A 20,470-nucleotide genomic window follows, 5' to 3' on the forward strand; every position below is an offset into this window, starting at 1 on the left:
TAAAGATATCCATAAAAAGTGTTGTTTAAAGTTTGCCACAAGCCACCTGGGAGACACACCAAACATGTGGAAGAAGGTGCTCTGGTCAGATGAAACCAAAATTGAACTTTTTGGCAACAATGCAAAACGTTATGTTTGGCGTAAAAGCAACACAGCTGAACACACCATCCCCACTGTCAAACATGGTGGTGGCAGCATCATGGTTTGGGCCTGCTTTTCCTCAGCAGGGACATGGAAGATGGTTAAAATTGATGGGAAGATGGATGGAGCCAAATACAGGACCATTCTGGAAAAAAAACAGATGGAGTCTGCAAAAGACCTGAGACTGGGACGGAGATTTGTCTTCCAACAAGACAATGATCCAAAACATAAAGCAAAATCTACAATGGAATGGTTCAAAAATAAACATATCCAGGTGTTAGAATGGCCAAGTCAAAGTCCAGACCTGAATCCAATCGAGAATCTGTGGAAAGAACTGAAAACTGCTGTTCACAAATGCTCTCCATCCAAACCTCACTGAGCTCGAGCTGTTTTGCAAGGAGGAATGGGAAAAAATGTCAGTCTCGCGATGTGCAAAACTGATAGAGACATACCCCAAGCGACTTACAGCTGTAATCGCAGCAAAAGGTGGCGCTACAAAGTATTAACTTAAGGGGGCTGAATAATTTTGCACGCCCAATTTTTCAGTTTTTGAAAAGTTTGAAATATCCAATAAATGTCGTTCCACTTCATGATTGTGTCCCACTTGTTGTTGATTCTTCACAAAAAAATACAGTTTTATATCTTTATGTTTGAAGCCTGAAATGTGGCAAAAGGTCGCAAAGTTCAAGGGGGCCGAATACTTTCGCAAGGCACTGTGTGTGTGTGTGTATATATATATATATATATATATATACACACACACACACACACACACACACAATGGTGTTTGTTCTTCACTGTGGAATTTCACCCAGTAGATATGGGAGTTTATCAAAATTGGATTTGTTTTCGAATTCTTTGTGGATCTGTGTAATGAGGGAAATATGTCTCTCTAATATGGTCATACATTGGGCAGGAGGTTAGGAAGTGCAGCTCAATTTCCACCTCCTTTTGTGGGCAGTGAGCACACTGCCTGTCTTCTCTTGAGAACCAGGTCTGCCTACGGCCTTTCTCAATAGCAAGGCTATGCTCACCGAGTCTGTACATAGTCAAAGCTTTCCTTAAGTTTGGGTCAGTCACAGTGGTCAGGTATTCTGCCACTGTGTACTCTCTGTTTAGGGCCAAATAGCATTCTAGTTTGCTCTATTTTTTTGTTAATTCTTTCCAATGTGTCAAGTAACCATCCTTTTGTTTTCTCATACTTTGGATGGGTCTAATTGTGTTGCTGTCCTGGGGCTCTGTGGGGTCTGTTTGTGAAAAGAGCCACAGGACCAGCTTGCTTAGGGGACTCTTCTCCAGGTTCATCTCTCTGTAGCTGATGGCTTTGTTCTGGAAGGTTTGGGAATCACTTCCTTTTAGGTGGTTATAGAATGTAATGGCTCTTTTCTGGATTTTGATCATTAGTGGGTATCGGCCTAATTCTGCTCTGCATGCATTATTTGGTGTTCTACTTTGTACACGGAGGATATTTTTGCAGAATTCTGCGTGCAGTCTCAATTTGGTGTTTGTCCCATTTTGTGAAGTCTTGGTTGGTGAGCGGACCCCAGGCCTCACAATCATAAAGGGCAATGGGCTCTATGAATGATTCAAGTATTTTTAGCCAAATCCTAATTAGTATGTTGAAATTTATGTTCCTTTTGATGGCATAGAATGCCCTTCTTGCCTTGTCTCTCAGATCGTTCACAGTTTTGTGGAAGTTACCTGTGGCGCTGATGTTTAGGCCAAGGTATGTATAGTTTTTTTGTGTGCTCTAGGTCAACAGTGTCTAGATGGAATTTGTATTTGTGGTCCTGGTGACTGGACCTTTTTTGGAACACCATTATTTTGGTCTTACTGAGATTTAGTGTCAGGGCCCAGGTCTGACAGAATCTGTGCAGAGGATCTAGGTGCTGCTGTAGGCCCTCCTTGGTTGGTGGCAGAAGCACCAGATCATCAGCAAACAGCGGATTCTAGTAGGGTGAGGCCGGGTGCTGCATGTTTGAGTTATCTGTTATAAGGGCTTGAGCATAGAGTGACACGGCAGAGTCCACTCATTCAGACTGGTCTTACTCCCTCATTTATCAGAAGACAAGCCAGAAACAATTTATAAAGACTGTTGACATCTAGTGGAAGGCATAGGAATTGCAATTTGAGTCCTAAGTCAATGGATATGGTAATGGCAATGAATAGGAAACTACAAAACCAAAAGAAACTACTTCCTGAATGGATTTTTCTCAGGTTTTCACCTGAGTTCTGTTATACTCAGACACTATTTTAACAGTTTTGGAAACTTTAGAGTGTTTTCTATCCAAATCTACCAAATCTATATGCATCTCATATCTTCTGGGCCCGAGTAGCAGGCCGTTTAATTTGGGCATGCTTTTCATCCAAAATTCCGAATGCTGCCCCCTCTGTCAGACTGTATGTGTAAGATCTATTCAAAGATGGATGTCTACCAGGGTAACGCTCTTGGTGATGATGCCCCTTGTTCGTCGGAGTCCTCTCATCCACGAGCCATGTCAGCTGGAGTGCCCCATCAACTCTCCTCCCAGAGAGAAGAATAGAGCTGCATCCTCTGTCACTGCCTGGCAAACATGGCAGACTGTTTTGCCTCTGAATTAATCATGAAATCGGTTCTTCAGAAGGAGCCTTGAAAGCATTGATCCAAGAATAGCCCTGTTGAAATATTAACCACCCACACCCCTTTCTTTTTTTGCTCACCCCACATTTATGGATGACACACACAGAGGGGTTCTGACTTGTGCTCTGTATTTCGAGAACATTTGACGTTTTTAATGGTTCAGCGTTCCCACTGGACTGTCGAACATTGTGTAACTCAGTGGAAAGGATGTCCGACTCAAATCCGAAGGTGTTGCAACCTCCCGAGGCACACACTTCTAAATGATGATCGACGCACTATTTACGAGTATTTAATTTATTATAAGGCTGGTTCATAAATCTAGGTGGGTGGTAATATGGAATTGACATACAGCGATATTAGTAAATGAATGCTACTGTGAGAGGACTAGCTCCCACTGTAGATAAGTAATAGGGTCTGCTATTTTAGGACATTTTACTCTTCTTTTGTCTCCTGAGATTTGCCAACAATGTTTGTTCATGTGGAATATAGCTGTGTGTTCTACCGGGTTTCGGCATCAGTAGACATTGACTTTCATATCAAGCTGAAGACTGATGGCTGTTTTCTAGGATTTTCCATCTCACCACCTCAGTTATTCCCTGTCACATTGGGAACCGACATACCCCAATCTTCAGATTGTCCTCTTTCACTCCAAGTCCACACCTTACCAACCCCTTCCCCAGCGGAATAACCCCGCCCCTTTGCTCTCTCGCCCCATCAGGCCCCTCCCCTGCCCCTCCTACTTTTCTTACCTCCTGACGCCTGAGTGGCTAGTCAGACAGCACCCTGAATCATTAATGAGGCATTTGCACATGATGGTTAAGGATAAATGACATAGGGCTACGTTCGGTGAGAGACAGGGACTCTTTGAATCTCTGAAAAACACGACTGGCAGCCCGGGCGGTAAAGATGCGTCTTGGACTAGGCTGCTGCAGGCAGTTTGCGAAGGCAACATTGTTTTCGTCTCTCTCAGTGAAAAGGCTGGAGTTTCGGCACCTTATTCAGGTAAGAGGAGTCGGTTAGCACTCAACAGGAGGGGAGGGTTTTTAGTTTATCTCCCTGTTTCGTACCTGGATTTCGTTCCGAGGAGGGGCTCGTGTTGAGAGCATGAAACGCACAATATGGCCTCTCAGCGATATTTATAGTATGTGAGAAGCCTTGATGGATGCACAGTGCCAAGATCTCTATTAATATCAGTGTGACATTGTCAATTGTGTTACTTTTGCTCTCTCTCTTTTGTTAGTTTTTCTCTCTATTTGCTACGTACATGTTTTATCACTCTTTCAGAGGTTGTCAGTCTAAGTGGAAATGGGGAGCCCGGAGAGGAAGAGATGTGAAATAATTAGCTGGGTGTTTTTTGCATAGCGGGGTGCTTTGGTATGCAGTGCTGTGTGTCTCTCAGACCTATCATTCTCACCAAACAGGCTAGATGTTCAGACATTGTTGTCGCTTTTGAAGCATTGAATTGAAATGGTCTGCTTCTTGCCGTTGTTTTGTTTACCAGCCCTTACGTGAAGTTTTTGCACCGAAACCTTGATTTAGATTTACCAACCTCATCTCAGCCCACCAGTGTGCAGCTGTTACTACTTGGAGTAGATGGATGGAGCTGACATGCTTAGTATGGACCAGTGACCATTTCACAGCACTCTGTGTTATTAAAACTAAGATTGATGGTGGTTCTTATGATGGAGAAAGCCGTTGTGTTTTTGTTGATCCTGGATGACTTGATCCATGATGACTTGATCCTGGGTGACTGACTGACATCCATCCTCTCCTCTGACCCTCAGGCCACGGAAAACGAGCCAGGCGACATGGACCTCAGCGGCCTGCCCGAGACCGCCGTCGACTCAGAGGACGACGATGACGAGGAGGACATTGAGCGAGCGTCGGACCCCCTCATGAGCCGCGACATTGTGCGGGACTGCCTGGAGAAGGACCCAATGGACCGCACCGATGACGACATAGGTGAGTCCCTGCTAGCACACAAAATGTTCCCCTAACATTCCCTCAAGGGTTCCCCTTTGATTGATTAAAAAGTAACCTACTCTCAATGTTCTGGGAACCAAAATGGATTTAGCTGTGGCGTGCCAGTGTTTCCCCTACCATTGTGTAGGCGCTAGGCAGGGTGCCTCCCCTTCTTTGCTATGTTGCTTCCTGGCTCCAATTACAGAAGGGGATGACTATTCCACACCACCGTTAAACTCTTCAAATCTAGAAACAACGGTTATAATGCCTATTACTACTGCTAAAGAATACCTTGTATGTGAGTGCTTGCTGTTTTCTGGCAAGACATTTGGAAAAGCAATGGGAGCCAATTAGATTTGGCTTTGTTCACTAAGGGGAAATCCCCTTTGTAGGCTCATCAGAGTTTAATCAAGCATTCACGATTTTAATCAAACAATGCACAGTGACGCCCCCTCTCCCAGTGCCCCGCCCTTGGTGTATCTCAACCCCGCCCCTCTGTATTAGCTAGTTACCGTGGATTATGTGTCCATCTGCAGGCCTTCGTGCTTCAATGCTTTCGTTTGGTAAATTTATTTTAGCACTGAGTTGTAATTCCTTCTGTGCCACATGAAGACTGTGATATCATGGGCCTGTTAGCAGCAGCACAGCTACAATGATAGGGAGCCAAAAGATGAGATTAGTTCACATTTACTCACATGAAGCTTAGCTGTAGATGTGATGTGTGGCTGATCTAGTGGATGCAAATGGAGAAAGAGAGTGAGAGAGTACCCTGGTCCCCCTCGACGAACCCCACAAACTCCCCGCCGCCCCTCCCCTCCCGCTCTCTCTGCCGACAGGCTTTTCTAGGTCAACGTCGCACGTCCTCGCCTCTCCTCTCCCGGCGCATTAAAGTTTCAGTGCTTCCGCAGGATTCCCACACGACACTGTTGCCATGCCAAGCACAGGTCAGCCCGCACCCCAGACTTACTTTCTGCGCCTAGCACAGGGATGGAGTCCTTCCCTGGCTCCCGCAATAAGCTATTTCAAGGAGCCAAAAAAAAGGACAGGCAATGCCCTATACAGCCAAGCTGAAGCCCCAGATGAGATTTGATTCATGTTGACACACTTCGAAGTGAATGCAAAAGGTCGCTTTTCCTTTTATGCTCATGCAGTTTTTTTCTGTCTATCAAAATTAAATTGATACTTTGCCTTAGTGGATAATCATCCCATTGTTGGGTACTCATCACTTGTGGGGTTGAATTTAATGCACCTTCTCTCCCACTAGCTTGTGCCATTTTTTTTTTGACCAAAGCCACACAGAGGGTGAAGGACGAGTGAAGGACTGCCAAGTCCTCCTACGCTCGTCTTCTCTCTCCACTAAGTCAAGCCTCTCCCTCTCTACTCTCCCTCTCCAACCTTTCCACAGAGCAATTACTGGAGTTCATGCATCAGCTGCCAGCGTTTGCCAACATGACCATGTCTGTGAGGAGGGAGCTGTGTGCCGTCATGGTGTTTGCCGTGGTCGAGCGGGCCGGCACCATCGTACTCAATGACGGGGAAGAGGTATGTTTGTATGTGGAGGTGTGTGCCGTGAATGAGTCGGTCTTAAAGGAAAATTCGAATCCAAAATGATCTTTTTTTTTTTTTTTCATCCGTTGTTGATATTGTCCCATATATAGTTTTGCCTGTCAGCAATCAAGATATATCACTTTTAAAATACAGCCGGTATGATGCATTTTGGCGCAGTGGTTAAGGGCGCTGTCCTGCAGCGCCAGCTGTGCCATCAGAGACTCTGAGTTTGCGCCCAGGCTCTGTCATAACTGGCCGCGACCGGGAGGTCCGTGGGGCGACGCACAATTGCCCTAGCGTCGTCCGGGTGAGGGAGGGCTTGGCCGGTAGGGATGTCCTTGTCTCATCGCGCACCAGCAACTCCTGTGGCGGGTTAACCAAGGTTGCCAGGTGCACGGTGTTTCCTCCGACACATTGGTGCGGCTGGCTTCCGGGTTGGAGGCGCGCTGTGTTAAGAAGCAGTGCGGCTGGTTGGGTTGTATATCGGAGGACGCATGACTTTCAACCTTCGTCTCTCCCGAGCCCGTACGGGAGTTGTAGCGATGAGACATAGTAGCTACTAAAACAATTGGATACCACGAAATTGGGGAGAAAAAGGGATCAAATAAAATTTAAAATAAAAAAATGCAACATACTGGCTGTATTTCTGTATTTTGAAAGTTTAAATATCTTGATAACTTGATTGCTGAAAGGCGAAACATTTTGGGACTATATCAACAATGGACTAAAGAAACAAATAACAAAAGAGTTTGGGGTGGAATTTCCGTTGTCTCTTATATTGGTCTTGTGTGTGTCTTGAATGTGTCTGGGTTTGCACATCTATGGCCTGGGACATGGAGTTTGCCCTTGCCATTACCAATGCAGGTTTCTCTTTTTCCATTTAGTTTTTTCCCCTGCTCTATTAAGCACGAATGACTGCCACCTCCCAGCATCATACGATTCCCCAAGGGGACCAGAAGAGAGATCACTTGTACTGTCTCAACAGTCTGGACAGGCTCTGGCTTTTCAATTTAAGCCACTTTGGTCATTTATTCGCTGTGATGCACCCAAACAATAGAGTGCAGAGCCGTACCCTTAAGTCCAGTTCACTTCAAGGGCAGTCCAGTCAAAGTTGAAGAACATCCTATTGAGCTGGTGTGTGTTAGTAGTATGTCCACTACTGCCTCAGTGCATTGTAAAATGTGTTGTTGATGATGCTATAAGGGAGATAGTGATACCTTGCTGTAAAATATGATTTGCTCTCTTTTTATATCCATAATAAAAGGGTCAAATTATAGTTATTATTAGTGTAGAAACAGGGGGTATTATATACTATTGAACCATTTGTGTCTAATGATTAATTATATATATTTTTTTATTTATTTTATTTATATATATATATTTATAAATGTGTATGTATATAAATATATACACACTGCTCAAAAAAATAAAGAGAACACTCAAATAACACATCCTAGATCTGAATGAATGAAATATTCTTATGAAATACTTTTTTCTTTACATAGTTGAATGTGCTGACAACAAAATCACACACAAATTATCAATGGAAATGAAATGTATCAACCCATGGAGGTCTGGATTTGGAGTCGCACTCAAAATTTAAAGTGGAAAACCACACTACAGGCTGATCCAACTTTGATGTAATGTCCTTAAAACAAGTCAAAATGAGGCTTTGTAGTGTGTGTGGCCTCCACGTGCCTGTATGACCTCCCTACAACGCATGGGCATGCTCCTGATGAGGTGGTGGATGGTCTCCTGAGGGATCTCCTCCCAGACCTGGACTAAAGCATCCGCCAACTCCTGGACAGTCTGTGGTGCATGGCTGGTGGATGGAGCGAGACATGATGTCCCAGATGTGCTCAATTGGATTCAGGTCTGGGGAACGGGCGGGCCAGTCCATAGCATCAATGCCTTCCTCTTGCAGGAACTGCTGACACACTCCAGCCACATGAGGCCTAGCATTGTCTTGCATTAGGAGGAACCCAGGGCCAACCGCACCAGCATATGGTCTCACAAGGGGTCTGAGGATCTCATCTCGGTACCTAATGGCAGTCAGGCTACCTCTGGCGAGCACATGGAGGGCTGTGCGGCCTCCCAAAGAAATGCCACCCCACACCATGACTGACCCACCGCCAAACCGGTCATGCTGGAGGATGTTGCAGGCAGCAGAACGTTCTCCACGTCGTCTCCAGACTCTGTCACATCTGTCACGTGCTCAGTGTGAACCTGCTTTCATCTGTGAAGAGCACAGGGCAGGGCGCCAGTGGCGAATTTGCCAATCTTGGTGTTCTCTGGCAAATGCCAAACGTCCTGCACGGTGTTGGGCTGTAAGCACAACCCCCACCTGTGGACGTTGGGCCCTCATACCACCCTCATGGAGTCTGTTTCTGACTGTTTGAGCAGGCACATGCACATTTGTGGCCTGCTGGGGGTCATTTTGCAGGGCTCTAGCAGTGCTCCTGCTTGCACAAAGGCGGAGTTAGCGGTCCTGCTGCTGCGTTGTTGCCCTCCTACGGCGGCCTCCACGTCTCCTGATGTACTGGCCAGTCTCCTGGTAGCGCCTTCATGCTATGGACACTACGCTGACAGACACAGCAAACCTTCTTGCCACAGCTCGCATTGATGAGCTGCACTATCTGAGCCACTTGTGTGGGTTGTATATATATATATTGTTTAACCTTTATTTAAATTCTTATTTACAATGACGGCCTAAGAACAGTGGGTTAACTGCCTTGTTCAGGGGCAGAACGACATATTTTGACCTTGTCAGCTTTGGGTATTCGATCTGTCAACCTTTCGGTTACTGGCCCAACTCTCTAATCACTAGGCAACCTGCCGCCCCACCTTTACATACACCTTATCCAAATACTGACATTTAATCCTAGTAAAATTCCCTGTTTTAGGTCAGTTAGGATCACCACTTTTATTTTAAGAATGTAAAATGTCAGAATAATAGTGGAGTGATTTCTTTTCAGCTTTTATTTCTTTCATCACATTCCCAGTGAGTCAAAGTTTACATACTCAATTAGTATTTGGTAGCATTGCCTTTAAATTGTTTAACTTGGGTCAAATGTTTCGGGTAACCTTCCACAAGGTTCCCACAATACGTTGGGTGAATTTTGGCCCATTCCTCCTGACAGAGCTGGTGTAACTGAGTCAGGTTTGTAGGCCTCCTTGCTCGCACACGCTTTTTCAGTTCTGCCCACAAATTTTCTATAGGATTGAGGTCAGGGCTTTATGGCCACTCCAATACCTTGACTTTGTTGTCCTTAAGCCATTTTGCCACAACTTTGGAAGTATGCTTGGGGTATATGTCCATTTGGAAGACCCAAATGCGACCAAGCTTTAATTTCCTGACTGATGTCTTGAGATTTTGCTTCAATATATCCTCATAATTTTCCTACCTCATGAAGCCATCTATTTTGTGAAGTGCACCAGTCCCTCCTGCAGCAAAGCACCCTCACAACATGATGCCGCAACCACTGTGCTTCACGGTTGGAATGGTGTTCTTCGGCTTGCAAGCCTCCCCCTTTTTCCTCCAAACAAAACGATGGTCATTATGGCTAAACATTTCTATTTTTGTTTCATCAGACCAGAGGACATTTCTCTAGAAAGTATGATTTCTGTATAGTCTGGCTTTTTTATGGTGCTTTTGGAGCAGTGGGTTCTTCCTTGCTGAGCGGCCTTTATGTCGATTTTGGACTCGTTTTACTGTGGATATAGATACTTTTGTACCTGTTTCCTCCAGCATCTTCACAAGGTCCTTTACTGTTGTTCTGGGATTGATTTGCACCTTTCGCGCCAAAGTATGTTCATCTCTAGGAGACAGAACGCGTCTCCTTCCTATACTTGCGTACTATTGTCTGTACAGATGACCGTGGTACCTTCAGGTGTTTGGAAATTGCTCCCAAGGATGAACCAGACGTGGAGGTCTACAATCTTTTGATTTTCCCTTGATTTCAAGCAAAGAGGCACTGAGTTTAAATGTAAGCCTTGAAATACATCCACATGTACACCTCCAATTGACTCAAATGATGTCAATTAGCCTATCAGAAGCTTCTAAAGCCATGTCTTCATTTTCTGGAATTTTCCAAGATGTTTAAAGGCTCAGTCAACTTAGTTTATGTAAACTTCTGACCCACTGGAATTGTGATGCAGTGAATTATAAGTGAAATAATCTGTCTGTAAACAATTGTTGGAAAAATGACTTGTGTCATGCACAAAGTAGATGTCCTAACCGACTTGCCAAAACTATAGTTTGTTAACAAGAAACAAGTTTCAATGACTCCAACCTAAGTAGATGTAAATTTCCGACTTCAACTGTACATATTAATAACCCAACCTACCATGTACGTTTTACCTCAATTACCTCGACTAAACGGTGCCCCTGTATATCGTCTCGCTTTTGTTATTTTACTGCTGCTCTTTAATTTCCTGTTAATTTTATTTCTTATCTGTGCTGCGTTGTTGGTTAGGGACTCATAAGTAAGCATTTCACTGTTGTATTCGGCACATGTGACTCATAAAATTTGATTTAACTAACCGATAACTAATAGCTAATGGCCAACTAATTGCTTATGGCTAATTGTGATTAAACAATGTATTTAAAGCATCATAGCTGTCTTCATCTTCCTTTAACATGTGATCCCAGCCTGATATTAAACCAGGGATGGGTAACTCGAGTCCTCGAGGGGCCTGGTTAGTGTCACACTTTTGCCCCCGTCCCAACTAACACACCTGACTCCATAATCAACTAATCAGGATCTTCACTTTAGAATGCATCAGCTGTTTTGCAGTGACACCACTCCAGTCCCCGAGGACTCCAGTGTCCTGTCCCTGTGTTAAACCATTGTCCACTGAATGATCACTGAGTATTTCTGACTGTTAACTGTTTGTGGTTGTGTTCTTTCCACACTCAGCTGGACTCGTGGTCAGTGATCCTGAATGGCTCGGTGGAGGTGACGTACCCTGAGGCCAGGCCTGAGATCCTGTGTATGGGCAACAGCTTCGGGGTCTCCCCTACCATAGAGAAGGAGTACATGAAGGGAGTGATGAAGACTAAGGTGGACGACTGTCAGGTAAGGCTCAGCACTGAGACAGTCCATCATAATAGCCAATCGGTTGATTGGCCTGTCATACGGGCCTTCTCTCCCATATATTGAATAGTGTTATATACTCCACCCCTGTTACTTACTCAATTAGTCTGTTGCATTTTAAAGCAGGCTTGACATTTTATTTTAAATGTTTTTATTTTTATTTTTTTTAACCTTTATTTAAGTAGGGAAGTCGGGAAGTTTACAATGACTGCCTACACCGGCCAATCCCAGTCGACACTGGGTCAATTGTGGTCCTGTCCTGTGCTGGCGTGGTTACCCATGGTCTGTGGTTGTGAGGCCGGTTGGATGTGCTGCCAAATTCTATAAAACGACATTGGTAGAGAAATTAACATTAAATTCTCTGGCAACAGCTCTGGTGGACATTCCTGCAGTCAGCATTCCAATTGTGCTCTGCCTCCAAAGCTTGAGGCATCTGTGGCGTTGTGTGACAAAACTACACATTTTACGAGTGACCTTTTTATTGTCCCCAGCACAAGGTTTACCTGTGTAATGATCACGCTGTTTAATCATGTTCTTGATATGCTACAAAGGAGAAATGCTCACTAACAAGGATGTAAACACATTTGTGCACAACATTTGAGAGAAATCAGCTTTTATTTCAGCTCATGAAACATGGGACCAACATTTTTACATGTTGCGTTTATATTTTTGTTCACCATACATTGTCCAGTAGGTACCAACCAATTAAATGAAGACGCTGGGTTAATTCACTAAGAGAGAGTGTTTATTTAATTGGTGTCTTAAAATAGATTCGCTCAAACTGTCTCTCAGGCATGTTGATCTAAAAAGCGTTATGTCACCAAGCTAACTACTACGCTCTTTCACTTTCTATTCTCTCTTTCACTTTCTCTCTTTCACTTTCTCTCTCCCTCCACCTATGTTCCAGTTTGTGTGCATAGCGCAGCAGGATTACTGCTGCATCCTCAACCAGGTGGAGAAGAACATGCAGAAGGTGGAGGAGGAGGGCGAGATAGTCATGGTCAAGGAGCACCGTGAGCTGGACCGCACCGGCACCAGGAAGGGACACATCGTCATCAAGGTGAGTTCATTCATTATTGAGTAAGCCTTTAGACTCCAAACAACTTCTTCCAAATAAAGGTGTCATGACATACAGGTGTTATGACAGGTGTTATGAATGACTATGTATATGACGTTTAGTGTTACCTAAAGGATTATTCACCATCTCCTATAGGGCACGAAGGAGCGTCTGACTATGCACTTGGTAGAGGAGCACTCTGTGGTGGACCCCACCTACATCGAGGACTTCCTGTTGACCTACAGGACTTTCCTCTCCAGCCCCATGGTCGTGGGCAACAAGCTGCTCGAGTGGTTCCACGACCCAAGCCTCAGGGACAAGGTCAGATCCCACTTCAAACACTTTACTGTCCCTTTTCAGATAAGTATTATTTTTGTCGTTTTATTGTAATGGAAGCTAGACGGTACTTAACATCAGTAATAGATAAAGCATAGATAATATCACAGATGCATGCATGCTTACATACTCTATCTTTCAAAATGTTTTAGAACACCTACTCATTGAAGTTTTTATTTTAGTTTTGTATTACTATGTTCTACATTGTAGAATAATAGTGAAGACATCAAAACTATTAAATAACACATAGGGTATCATGTAGTAACCAAAAAAAGTATTAAACAAATCAAATACAATTTGAGATTCTTCAGATAGCCACCATTTTCCTTGATATCGCTTTGCACACACTTGGCATTCTCTCAACCAGCTTCACCTGGAATGCTTTTCCAACAGTCTTGAAGGAATTCCCACATATGCTGAGCACCGGTTGGCTGCTTTTCCTTCACTCTGCGGTCCGACTCATCCCAAACCATCTCAATTTGGTTGAGGTCAGGATGTGGTGGAGGCCAGGTCATCTGATGCAGCACTCCAGCACTCTCCTTGTTCAAATAGCCCTTACACAGTCTGGAGGTGTGTTGGGTCATTGTCCTGTTGAAAAACAAATTATTGACCCGTTAAGCACAAACCAGATGGGATGGCGTATCGCTGTAAAATGCTGTGGAAGCCATTCTGGTTAAGTGTGCCTTGAATTCTAAATATACCACAGACGGTGTCACCAGCAAAGCATCCCCACACCGTAACACCTCCTCCATGCTTTACGGTTGGAAATACACTTGCAGAGATCATCCGTTCACCTACACCACGTCTCACAAAGACACGACGGTTGGACCCGATTAATCTCCCATTTGGACTCCAGACCAAAGGGCAGAGTTCCACCGGTCTAATGTCCGTTGCGCGTATTTCCTTGCCCAAGCAAGTCTCTTCTTATTATTGGTGTCCTTTAGTAGTGGTTTCTTTGTGGCAATTCGACCATCAAGGCCTGATTCACGCAGTCTCCTCTGAACAGTTGATGTTGAGATGTGTCTGTTACTTGAATTCTGTGAAGCATTTATTTGGGCTGCAATTTCTGAGGCTGGTAACTAATGAACTTATCCTGAAATAAAATAAAGAATGACATTTTAAAAATCCTCTTCAACAGAGGCAACTCTGAGTCTTCCATTTCTGTGGCTGTCCTCGTGAGAGCCAGTTTCATCATAGCGCTTGATGGTTTTTGCGACTGCACTTGAAGAAACTTTCAAAGTTCCTGAAATGTTCTGTATTGATTGACCTTCATGTCTTAAAGTAATGATGGACTGTTGTTTCTATTTGCTTATTTGAGCTGTTCTTGCCATAATATGGACTATCTGTTAAAAGATCATCTTCTGTATACCCCCCACCTTGTCACAACACAATTGATTGGCTGAAACACATTAATTAAGAAGGAAAGAAAATCCACAAATTAACTTTTAAGAAGGTACACCTGTTAATTGAAATGCATTCCAGGTGACTACATAATGAAGCTGGTTGAGAGAATACCAAGTGTGTGCAAACCTGTCATCAAGGCAAAGGGTGGCTGTTTGAAAAATATAAAATATTTTTTGATTTTAAGTTTTTTGGTTACCACATTGTTCATGTTATTTCATAGTTTGGATGTCTTCACTACTATTTTACAATGTAGAAAATATTAAAAATAAAAAGTAAACCTTGAATGAGGTAGGTGTCCTAAAACTTTTGACCGGTAGTGTACATACAGATTAACACACACACACACAGAACTACATGTGAATAAATGTATATAACAAGCTAACATTCAATCCAAGCCCATGCCCATCCACTTATTATTTACTTTGAATGAATCTGACTTTCTTCTTGCATCCCCAGGTTACACGGGTAGTCTTGCTGTGGGTGAACAATCACTTCAATGACTTTGAAGGCGACCCTGCAATGACTCACTTTCTTGAAGAGTTTGAGAACAATCTGGAGAGAGAGGTCCGTGTCTCAGTTAAGCATAGCATGTTTCATATCTAGTTTCCACATTACAGCATGTTTCATATCTAGTTTCAACATTACAGCATGTTTCATATCTAGTTTCAACATTACAGCGTGTTTCATATCTAGTTCCAACATTACAGCGTGTTTCATATCCAGTTTCAACATTACAGCGTGTTTCATATCCAGTTTCAACATTACAGCATGTTTCATATCTAGTTTCAACATTACAGCGGGTTTCATATCTAGTTTCAACATTACAGCAGGTTTCATATCTAGTTTCAACATTACAGCGGGTTTCATATCTAGTTTCAACATTACAGCGGGTTTCATATCTAGTTTCAACATTACAGCGGGTTTCATATCAAGTTTCAACATTACAGCGGGTTTCATATCCAGTTTCAACATTACAGCGGGTTTCATATCTAGTTTCAACATTACAGCGGGTTTCATATCCAGTTTCAACATTACAGCGGGTTTCATATCCAGTTTCAACATTACAGCGGGTTTCATATCCAGTTTCAACATTATAGCGGGTTTCATATCCAGTTTCAACATTACAGCGGGTTTCATATCCAGTTTCAACATTACAGCGGGTTTCATATCCAGTTTCAACATTACAGCGGGTTTCATATCCAGTTTCAACATTACAGCGGGTTTCATATCCAGTTTCAACATTACAGCGGGTTTCATATCCAGTTTCAACATTACAGCGGGTTTCATATCCAGTTTCAACATTACAGCGGGTGTCATGTCCAGTTTCAACATTACAGCGGGTTTCATGTCCAGTTTCAACATTACAGCGGGTTTCATGTCCAGTTTCAACATTACAACGGGTTTCATGTCCAGTTTCAACATTACAACGGGTTTCATGTCCAGTTTCAACATTACATCGGGTTTCATGTCCAGTTTCAACATTACAGCGGGTTTCATATCTAGTTTCAACATTACAGCGGGTTTCATATCTAGTTTCAACATTACAGCGGGTTTCATATCTAGTTTCAACATTACAGCGGGTTTCATATCCAGTTTCAACATTACAGCGGGTTTCATATCTAGTTTCAACATTACAGCGAGTTTCATATCCAGTTTCAACATTACAGCGGGTTTCATATCCAGTTTCAACATTACAGCGGGTTTCATATCCAGTTTCAACATTACAGCGGGTTTCATATCCAGTTTCAACATTACAGCGGGTTTCATATCCAGTTTCAACATTACAGCGGGTTTCATATCCAGTTTCAACATTACAGCGGGTTTCATATCCAGTTTCAACATTACAGCGGGTGTCATGTCCAGTTTCAACATTACAGTGGGTTTCATGTCCAGTTTCAACATTACAGCGGGTTTCATGTCCAGTTTCAACATTACAACGGGTTTCATGTCCAGTTTCAACATTACAACGGGTTTCATGTCCAGTTTCAACATTACAGCGGGTTTCATGTCCAGTTTCAACATTACAGCGGGTTTCATGTCATCGGGTTTCATGTCCAGTTTCAACATTACTCCTAATTTGCCCTCATTATATATTATCAAAGCATTCAAATTGTCCAAATTTTTGCCTTACGCTAGCCTCTTATTTCACTATTTAAAATGCTAAAGATTATTTCATTTATAATTTTCATTTCACTGTAGAGCCTCTAGTCCTGCTCATTATACCTTATCCAACCTATTAGTTCCACCACCCACACATGCAATGACATCTCCTGGTTTCAATGATGTTTCTAGAGACTATCTCTCTCTTCATAACTCAATACCTAGGTTTACGTCCACTGTATTCACATCCTACCTTACCTTTGTCTGTACATTATACCTTGATGCTATTTTATCGCCCCCAGAAACCTCCTTTTACTCTCTGTTCCAGACGTTCTAAACAACCAATTCTTATTGCTTTTAGCCACACCCTTATTCTACTCCTACTCTGTTCCTCTGGCGATGTAGAGGTGAATCCAGGCCCTGCAGTGTTTAGCTCCACTCCTATTCCCCAGGCGCTCTCTTTTGACGACTTCTGTAACCGTAATAGCCTTGGTTTCATGCATGTTAACATTAGAAGCCTCCTCCCTAAGTTTGTTCTATTCACTGCTTTAGCACACTCTGCCAACCCGGATGTTCTAGCTGTGTCTGAATCCTGGCTTAGGAAGACCACCAAAAATTCAGACATTTTAATTCCAAACTACAACATTTTCAGACAAGATAGAACTGCCAAAGGGGGTGGTGTTGCAATCTACTGCAAAGATAGCCTGCAGAGTTCTGTCCTACTATCCAGGTCTATACCCAAACAATTTGAACTTCTACTTTTAAAAATCCACCTCTCTAAAACAAGTCTCTCACCGTTGCCGCCTGCTATAGACCACCCTCTGCCCCCAGCTGTGCTCTGGACACCATATGTGAACTGATTGCCCCCCATCTATCTTCAGAGCTTGTGCTGCTAGGCGACCTAAACTGGAACATGCTTAACACCCCAGCCATCCTACAATCTAAACTTGATGCCCTCAACCCCACACAAATTATCAATGAACCTACCAGGTACCTCCCCAAAGCCTTAAACACGGGCACCCTCATAGATATCATCCTAACCAACTTGCCCTCTAAATACACCTCTGCTGTTTTCAACCAAGATCACTGCCTCATTGCCTGCATCCGTAATGGGTCAGCGGTCAAAAGACCTCCACTCATCACTGTAAAACGCTCCCTGAAACACTTCAGCGAGCAGGCCTTTCTAATCGACCTGGCCGGGGTATCCTGGAAGGATATTGATCTCATCCCGTCAGTAGAGGATGCCTGGATATTTTTTTTAAATGCCTTCCTAACCATCTTAAATAAACATGCCCCATTCAAGAAATTTAGAACCAGGAACAGATATAGCCCTTGGTTCTCCCCAGACCTGACTGCCCTTAACCAACACAAAAACATCCTATGGCGTTCTGCATTAGCATCGAACAGCCCCCGTGATATGCAGCTGTTCAGGGAAGCTAGAAACCATTATACACAGGCAGTTAGAAAAGCCAAGGCTAGCTTTTTCAAGCAGACATTTGCTTCCTGCAACACTAACTCAAAAAAGTTCTGGGACACTGTAAAGTCCATGGAGAATAAGAACACCTCCTCCCAGCTGCCCACTGCACTGAAGATAGGAAACACTGTCACCACTGATAAATCCACCATAATTGAGAATTTCAATAAGCATTTTTCTACGGCTGGCCATGCTTTCCACCTGGCTACTCCTACCCCGGTCAACAGCACTGCACCCCCCACAACAACTCGCCCAAGCCTTCCCCATTTCTCCTTCTCCCAAATCTGCTCAGCTGATGTTCTGAATGAGCTGCAAAATCTGGACCCCTACAAATCAGCCGGGCTAGACAATCTGGACCCTTTCTTTCTAAAATTATCTGCCAAAATTGTTGCCACCCCTATTACTAGCCTGTTCAACCTCTCTTTCGTGTCGTCTGAGATTCCCAAAGATTGGAAAGCAGCTGCGGTCATCCCCCTCTTCAAAGGGGGTGACACTCTTGACCCAAACTGCTACAGACCTATATCTATCCTACCATGCCTTTCTAAGGTCTTCGAAAGCCAAGTCAACAAACAGATTACCGACCATTTCGAATCTCACCATACCTTCTCTGCTATGCAATCTGGTTTCAGAGCTGGTCATGGGTGCACCTCAGCCACGCTCAAGGTCCTAAATGATATCTTAACCGCCATCGATAAGAAACATTACTGTGCAGCTGTATTCATTGATCTGGCCAAGGCTTTCGACTCTGTCAATCACCACATCCTCATCGGCAGACTCGACAGCCTTGGTTTCTCAAATGATTGCCTCGCCTGGTTCACCAACTACTTCTCTGATAGAGTTCAGTGTGTCAAATCGGAGGGTCTGCTGTCCGGACCTCTGGCAGTCTCTATGGGGGTGCCACAGGGTTCAATTCTTGGACCGACTCTCTTCTCTGTATACATCAATGAGGTCGCTCTTGCTGCTGGTGAGTCTCTGATCCACCTCTACGCAGACGACACCATTCTGTATACTTCTGGCCCTTCTTTGGACACTGTTAACAACCCTCCAGGCAAGCTTCAATGCCATACAACTCTCCTTCCGTGGCCTCCAATTGCTCTTAAATACAAGTAAAACTAAATGCATGCTCTTCAACCGATCGCTACCTGTACCTACCCGCCTGTCCAACATTACTACTCTGGACGGCTCTGACTTAGAATACGTGGACAACTACAAATACTTAGGTGTCTGGTTAGACTGTAAACTCTCCTTCCAGACCCATATCAAACATCTTCAATCCAAAGTTAAATCTAGAATTTGCTTCCTATTTCGCAAAAAAGCATCCCTCACTCATGCTGCCAAACATACCCTTGTAAAACTGACCATCCTACCAATCCTCGACTTTGGCGATGTCATTTACAAAATAGCCTCCAATACCCTACTCAACAAATTGGATGCAGTCTATCACAGTGCAATCCGTTTTGTCACTAAAGCCCCATATACTACCCACCATTGCGACCTGTACACTCTCGTTGGCTGGCCCTCGCTTCATACTCGTCGCCAAACCCACTGGCTCCATGTCATCTACAAGACCCTGCTAGGTAAAGTCCCCCCTTATCTCAGCTCGCTGGTCACCATTGCATCTCCCACCTGTAGCACACGCTCCAGCAGGTATATCTCTCTAGTCACCCCCAAAACCAATTCTTTCTTTGGCCGCCTCTCCTTCCAGTTCTCTGCTGCCAATGACTGGAACGAACTACAAAAATCTCTGAAACTGGAAACACTTATCTCCCTCACTAGCTTTAAGCACCAACTGTCAGAGCAGCTCACAGATTACTGCACCTGTACATAGCCCACCTATAATTTAGCCCAAACAACTACCTCTTTCCCTACTGTATTTTATTTATTTATTTATTTTGCTCCTTTGCACCCCCATTATTTTTATTTCTACTTTGCACATTCTCCCATTGCAAATCTACCATTCCAGTGTTTTACTTGCTATATTGTATTTACTTTGCCACCATGGCCTTTTTGCCTTTACCTCCCTTATCTCACCTCATTTGCTCACATCGTATATAGACTTGTTTATACTGTATTATTGACTGTATGTTTGTTTTACTCCATGTGTAACTCTGTGTCGTTGTATGTGTCGAACTGCTTTGCTTTATCTTGGCCAGGTCGCAATTGTAAATGAGAACTTGTTCTCAACTTGCCTACCTGGTTAAATAAAGGTGAAATAAAAATAAACAAAACATTTCATTCCACATAGTAACAAAGTTGAGATACAAAAAATGAACACAAACTCTGAATTGAGCAATATACCTGTACTAAACATAGTTTTCCTTTACAGAAAATGTACGGCCACCTTAGACTGTTAAACATTGCCTGCGCTGCTAAAGCCAAACTGCGACTAGTGACACTGACCAAGCCATCCAGGGAGGCCCCACTAGCCTTCACCCTGCTGGGAGGCTCCGAGAAGGGCTTCCGCATCTTCATCGACAGCGTGGAGCCTGGAAGCAAGGCCGCGGAAGCCGGCCTTAAACGAGGAGACCAGGTGAAGTAACGAGAATGATATTCTTTACATAGCGTTTTTTCATATGTTCAAAATGCATTACATAGAAAGGATGGGAAACTTCCCTCATCCCCTAGCAGTGTAGCACCCACCTGATTGATGCCAGGGCACTGTTTCGCATCAGACAGCTACCACGATGTGCTGATTCACTAGACTAGTTTGCTCACTGCTGATTTTTCATACT

General features: G+C 43.7%; 1 protein-coding gene across 50 annotated transcripts in view; it reads left to right on the forward strand.

Moving 5' to 3' along the window:
• rapgef2b (Rap guanine nucleotide exchange factor 2b) overlaps positions 1-20,470 on the forward strand; it is a 153,556-nt gene that overhangs the window by 104,283 nt on the left and 28,803 nt on the right. For 25 of the 50 annotated variants that reach the window (XM_036943069.2, XM_090198489.1, XM_090198491.1 and 22 more), the window contains 7 exons: positions 4,546-4,723; positions 6,129-6,265; positions 11,191-11,349; positions 12,275-12,427; positions 12,581-12,745; positions 14,621-14,728; positions 20,065-20,268. In XM_036943069.2, coding sequence (XP_036798964.1) covers positions 4,546-4,723; positions 6,129-6,265; positions 11,191-11,349; positions 12,275-12,427; positions 12,581-12,745; positions 14,621-14,728; positions 20,065-20,268 — 1,104 coding nt within the window. Of the gene's footprint in view, positions 1-4,545; positions 4,724-6,128; positions 6,266-11,190; positions 11,350-12,274; positions 12,428-12,580; positions 12,746-14,620; positions 14,741-20,064; positions 20,269-20,470 lie in introns of all 50 variants that reach the window. The other 25 variants (XM_036943060.2, XM_036943070.2, XM_036943061.2 and 22 more) reach the window with 1 other exon arrangement.

Source organism: Oncorhynchus mykiss, chromosome 14 (genome assembly GCF_057628025.1).
Source record: "Oncorhynchus mykiss isolate SJ-2025 chromosome 14, ASM5762802v1, whole genome shotgun sequence".
In the NCBI taxonomy this organism is placed as follows: domain Eukaryota; kingdom Metazoa; phylum Chordata; class Actinopteri; order Salmoniformes; family Salmonidae; genus Oncorhynchus; species Oncorhynchus mykiss.